The sequence below is a fragment of the Numida meleagris genome, chromosome 16 (assembly GCF_002078875.1).
Source record: "Numida meleagris isolate 19003 breed g44 Domestic line chromosome 16, NumMel1.0, whole genome shotgun sequence".
Taxonomy (NCBI): Eukaryota; Metazoa; Chordata; class Aves; order Galliformes; family Numididae; genus Numida; species Numida meleagris.
Window position 1 is genome coordinate 6,569,299 of NC_034424.1, and position 6,015 is coordinate 6,575,313.

The following is a 6,015-nucleotide window of genomic DNA, read 5'->3' on the forward strand; positions in this document are numbered from 1 at the left end:
GAGGGGGTGAGTTGCTTTGTGTTGGAGGATCCTCCAGCCAGGGGAGGGTGTGGGTGTTGGCAACATGAGAAGCCTCATCTGTGAAAGACTGCAATGGATTTACTTTCTTCCCAATGGTGCCACGTTTAGCTGGGAGTGGTGTACACCGAGGGAGGTTTTGTGGAAGGCGAGAGTAAACGACGGGGACTCTTTGGGAGCTATGTTGATATCTTCAGAGGGATCCCTTTTGCTGCCCCACCAGAGACTCTGCAAGACCCCCAGCCTCATCCTGGCTGGGAAGGTAAGATCCAGTGTTGGGTTTATGTTGTTTAACTTCTGTCTCCTTAGTCCGTTGTTGACCGGAGCTAGTTCACACAGGAAAGGGTCCCACTCCCTCAGTTCCAGTAGCAGTGGCTGGGGAGGCTTTGCTGCCTCTGCTGGACTTAAAGGGAAAGATGGATGGACAGAGCTTGCAACTAAAAGAGCTGACACCTCTAACCAGGACCTGTTGTATTCCTTTTCTTCTCTCAGGAACACTGAAAGCAAAAACATTTAAAAATCGCTGCATGCAGTCGACGCTTACACAAACTGATGTTCGTGGGAAAGAGGACTGTCTCTATCTGAACATCTGGATCCCTCAAGGGAAGAGAGAGGGTATGTGTTTGTCAGAGACCCGAGGAGGAGATAAACTGCTCTGGAGCATCCCTCCACAGCTATGTTCCCATAATGGGCAACCACAGAAGCACTGATTTTCAGTGGGAAGGGTAGGAGAGATTTCAGCCACTGCTCCTCAGCTGCATCCCACTGAGAGTTTCAGCCTCTTCTACAGAGCAGAAATTTTCTTGGCCATAGGCTATCACAAAGCATCATGCCCTTGAAGTGAAGAAAACCCTTTCTGGACAAATGATTGTCCTACAAACCTAGTGGTTATACAGAAGTTCTTGTCAAGAAAAGAGAATAATTTGTAGGGGATGTCAGCAAATAGGAATAGCTTGTACAGATTTGCTGTCCTGGGAATGCTTTACCTGCAGTGGGAGTAAGATGACAATGAAGGAAGGGGCGTTTGTATCAGCCCCAAGAGGTTTTGGTCCGTGCCCAAGTGGAGCAATGCTCAGTGAACGGGCATGGAGGTAGGCAGCACCTTCTGGCTGTGTAGTGGTTCACGCCACTTTTCCTCCTCATCTCCTAGTCTCCACCAACTTGCCAGTGATGGTCTGGATCTATGGCGGTGCCTTCCTTTTTGGAGGGGGTCAAGGAGCCAATTTCCTTGACAACTACCTCTACGATGGCGAGGAGATCGCCGTGCGGGGCAACGTGATTGTGGTGACCCTCAATTACCGTGTGGGGCCCCTGGGCTTCCTCAGCACTGGAGACTCAAACATGCCAGGTACCACAGCTGCTTCCTCTTAGCGGACCCTCCCACAGCACCCCACCTTCGGCTGTGCCCTGACTGAATGGTGGGTGCCCTCTGTTGCTCAGGGAACTACGGGCTGAAGGACCAGCACATGGCTATTGCCTGGGTGAAGAGGAATATCAAGGCCTTTGGGGGCGACCCGGACAACATCACCATCTTTGGGGAGTCAGCTGGTGCCACTAGTGTCTCCCTGCAGGTCTGTTGTCCTTGTTAGACCACACTACAGATGCTTCTCATTTCTGCAAATGGGCAAAACAGCCCCCTGACACTCTGATGCTTTCCTCCATGCATGCCATGCCCCCTTGCTCTCCTCCTCTTCTCTCCTTTTCACCATATCACCTTTTAACTTTAACTACTGAGTCTGTTAAGTATCACAAGAGCTGGCTATTTCCCTGGACCTTGTGTACAAGTTGTGAGGGGAATCGGCCAGGTCTGGCATGTAATTCTTTCTTCTCGATTTCATTAATGAAACCCTCCTGTTTCTATTTTGTGCTGCAGATACTGTCCCCAAAGAATGCAGGTCTCTTCAAGAGAGCCATCAGCCAAAGCGGTGTCAGTCTGTGTGGCTGGGCCATCCAAAAGGACCCACTCACTTGGGCTAAAAAGGTAACGTGCACCTCTGCAGAGGGACCCCAACCCACAGAGGGAGGCTGACACATGGGACAGTTAGTGGCTTGCACATCTACCTGGGCTGGCTGGATCGTGTCTGTGTCACTCCAGGCAGCAATAATTCTGAAGCTAAGGTCTTACTTGCGGGTACAAAAAAATAAGGGATTTCATAGAGAAGAGCATAGCAAGTAGGGGATTTATCAGGAGTCATGCCACCAAACACAGAGCTTTGGAAACATGCATCTTGGAGATTAAAACCAACCTCTCCTCTGGGAAGCTGGGAATGAAGCCTGGCTTCAGAGAATAATGCCGCGAGCTTTCTCTCTCTTTCCTTCTGCAGGTTGGAGGGCAGGTGGGCTGCCCCACAGACAACACCACGGTCTTGGCTAACTGCCTCCGTGTCTCTGACCCCAAAGCCCTGACAATGGCCTACCACTTGGAACTGCGCTCCCTGCCTGGTAAGTCTCCCAGCCTACGCCGTGTCCTCCATGCACAGAAGGTTCACTGAGCCTTCAAAGGGGTACTGGAGTGATTGCCAGAAGTATTTAAGCGGTGTCGTTCAGAAAGGAGACAACAATGACAGATTTTGCAGTCACCCTTCCACAGACAGGTGCACAGTCTGCTGAGTAAATGCTGCTGGTTGTGCAATGGCAGTGGTGGCAGATCAGTTGTCCAAGGGTTGTGCCTTGGCTCCAGAACAAGTAGCTTTCTGTTTCTCAATGTTTCATGAAAGCAGCAAGAGCAATTCCAGAACACAGCTTACAAACAGGAACAACAAACAGTAACTGAGAATATCCCTCTATTTTTTTCCTTAAGCACTAAGATATGCCAGGCCACACATCTGCTTTTTCCATGCTCCTAACAGATTCTGGTTTTGCCTCCTGTTGCAGGTCCTGTGGTTCATTCACTCTCCATCACTCCTGTTGTTGATGGAGACTTCCTCCCTGACATGCCAGAGAACCTCTTTGCCAATGCTGCTGACATTGACTACATTGCTGGGGTCAATAACATGGACGGACATTTCTTTGCTAGCATTGATTTGCCTGCTATCAATCGTCCACTTGAGAAAATCACTGCGTAAGAGGACATTCCTAAAACCCTTATCGAGAGGAACTTTAACATATTCCCCAAACATCAAGGACTGGAAGGGGCACTATCTTCAGCACAGGATGCCACTCCAAGCTGGGGTGCCCAGAGCACATGTTGCCAAGCACAAAGCCTTCAAGAGAAATAACTAGTTTAGCGGGGAAGCCTTCCCAAATATCTTTAAGATGCCCCTAAACTCAGAAGTAGTGGCAATCTTGGCAGCCCCGATGCTCTCTCTGTGGAGCACGTTCATGCAGAAATGCTGGGTGCCTGACCCATCAGACCCCTCTTTCAGGACTGAAAGAGCTTATGGCCCATTTGGAACCCAGGCCGTTCTGCCGAGAAAGTTGTGGATCATGTGCTCTCCATCTAAGACCTGGACTGAAACTCCTGGCTTTTACTTCACCAAACTGTTGCCAACCACAGGGGTTGGATGTGGACATCAAAGAGAGCTGGGACAACTTCCACACTCCTCTTCATCTTCCTCCATCCTTCCTCTGCTGGTCCATAATTAGCGATACCTCTTGTCTTTTCAGGAGCGATGTCTATAACTTGGTCAAAGGACTTACTGCAGACAGGGGTGAGAGAGGAGCCAACTTGACATATGATCTCTACACTGAGTCATGGGGTGACAACCCAGAGCAAAAAGAAATGAAGATAACAGTGGTGGACCTGGCTACTGACTACATTTTCCTGATTCCCACGCAGTGGACACTAAACCTGCACCATCAGAATGCCCGGTGAGGAGCACAGCATTGGTAGGAGCCTAAAGCTTGTCTGGGAACCAAAATGCTACTCCCAGCACAAGGGGTTCTGCCAATGTTTGGAGCATAGCTATGAATCCACACTCCCTTTCCTGCTTTTCACTTGCTTATCAAGTCTATTTTATTTCCCCAGGAGTGGCAAGACATACAGCTATTTGTTCTCCCAGCCATCTCGAATGCCCATCTACCCAAGCTGGGTAGGGGCAGACCACGCTGATGACCTGCAGTACGTGTTTGGGAAACCCTTTGCCACCCCTCTAGGCTACCTGCCCAAGCACAGGACTGTCTCTTCTGCCATGATTGCTTATTGGACCAATTTTGCCAGGACTGGGTAAGTGATTCTGGTTCCACCTTTGGGGCTTGCTGCAGCACTTCAACGTGCTGCTTTTGTCTATTAACTTCTCAGAAGCAATTCTCAAAAGCAGGGTGCCCTCCGTACTTTTGCAAACTTGGCTCTGTGCCTTCCAGTGGCAGAGTTTGCTCTGGGCCTTCCTCATCCAGAGAACACCTGGGAACAGCACAAGCATTTTCAGAACCTGTGCCCTCTGCTTAAACTTAATGATGAGGTTTCTTTCTGAGCCCTAGAGTTCGGACAGGAGTTAAGTTTGTAGTGTGTAGCCAGGGCCATGCTAGCGGGGACCAAAGGAGGAGAATGCAGGTTGGCAAGTTGCTCCTAGCAGGCAGAATTGCTATCACTTGTCTCAATTTCAAGCTCTCTCCTTGCACTCACTTAAAGCCTCACTTGAGCACAGATAAGATCCCCAGAGAACACAAATCTGCCCTGATAAACTAAACTTCTATTTCTTTTTTTGCAGCGACCCCAACAACGGGAATTCAGAGGTGCCCGTTACCTGGCTGCCCTACACCAGTGAGGGTGGTTACTACCTGGAAATCAACAACAAAATGAATGATAATTCACTGAAGCAGAATCTGAGAACCCAATATGTGAACTACTGGAATTCAGTCTATCTGAAACTGCCTCAGGTTGCCAACACATCCTAGACTGTGGAGCAGCTGAAAACCCAAGCAAAACCATCTTTTAAAGGCAGACCAAGTTCATTAAAGGCTTGCTTGCAACTGAGGGATTTTGGCTTCTGAATGTCTTTGTCATTCCACAGTTTTCTCCCTAACATTACAGTTAGGCAGGAAATGGCAGCTAGTCTCTGGGCAAAGTGTGTTCCCCTGACAGCAGTGGCTCAGTTAAGCTGCTGATGCATCAGTGCCATGGCTAGCAGGCTCTGCCAGCTTTTTGGCTTGAGGTTTGTTTTTCCTTGTTCCTTGTGTGACCCCTAGCAGGACAGACCCAATCCTGATCTGGACCTCAGGATATTGCCACATTCTAATCATCCACTCTAATAACAAACATCTCATAGACAATTACAGTTGTAATGTATGGAAACAAATCTCTTAGAGAACTGTTGCCCAGTTAACTAAAAAAAATGCAAGGAAGTTATTCTGCATTGGTTTATGGCCACAAGTCTCTGTTTTGCAACAGCCAAGCTGGGCTGTGAGCTACAGCTCTGAACCGAGGAAGCAAGGAGAGGATCAGGATTTGTCACCCAGGATTTGTGCCTGGAGCTATTCCCAATTTTACAGCACCGTGGATGCTCACAACCTTGTCCCATACCAGTATCCTCCCCATGCACCTGGCCAGCTGCAGGCAGCCCTGGTGCACAGCACCCTGGCAGCTGTATCAAAGGCTATTTACCCTTTATCTGTTTCCACTTAGTAATTTTTCATTGTCGAGTGAGCGCAATCAAATTTGCTAGGCGGGGAATGAAAAGGAAGTTCAAGGATATCTGAGGTCTTACAAATGTAACCCAAGCAGGGAACTAGGAGAAAAGGAGAGACACTGCAGGCACTCCGCTGTTGGGCAAGAATTTCTGCTCAGGCATTAGTAGGCACCAAGAACAAACACTGAAAATATTCTTAAAAATGTGCAGAGAAGCACTCAAAGCCATGCTTCCTACCAACACGAAGCCCAAGGCCAGAGAAACCAGAAGTCACCTGTGCCAGAGTACCCCTATCTACCAGCTGCTTTCAAAAGTCCTCTATCTGGGAAGATTCCCAGTGCACCAGCAGCAGCACAGCCCTGCTCGCACTCACCTCTCGGCCTCGCTGAGCCGCTCCAGGCTGTGGAACCAGTCCACAAAATGGTCCTCC

At 49.1% G+C, this 6,015-nt stretch overlaps 1 protein-coding gene across 1 annotated transcript; it reads left to right on the forward strand.

Moving 5' to 3' along the window:
* On the forward strand, positions 130–4,934 carry LOC110406746 (bile salt-activated lipase-like; the record flags this gene model as incomplete). The annotated part of the gene is given in 10 exon segments (XM_021413590.1): positions 130–280; positions 511–633; positions 1,169–1,366; positions 1,459–1,589; positions 1,892–1,999; positions 2,343–2,460; positions 2,893–3,079; positions 3,625–3,828; positions 3,986–4,183; positions 4,668–4,934. Coding segments are annotated over 10 exon segments (1,605 nt in total), but the record flags the coding sequence as incomplete, so codon positions are not given.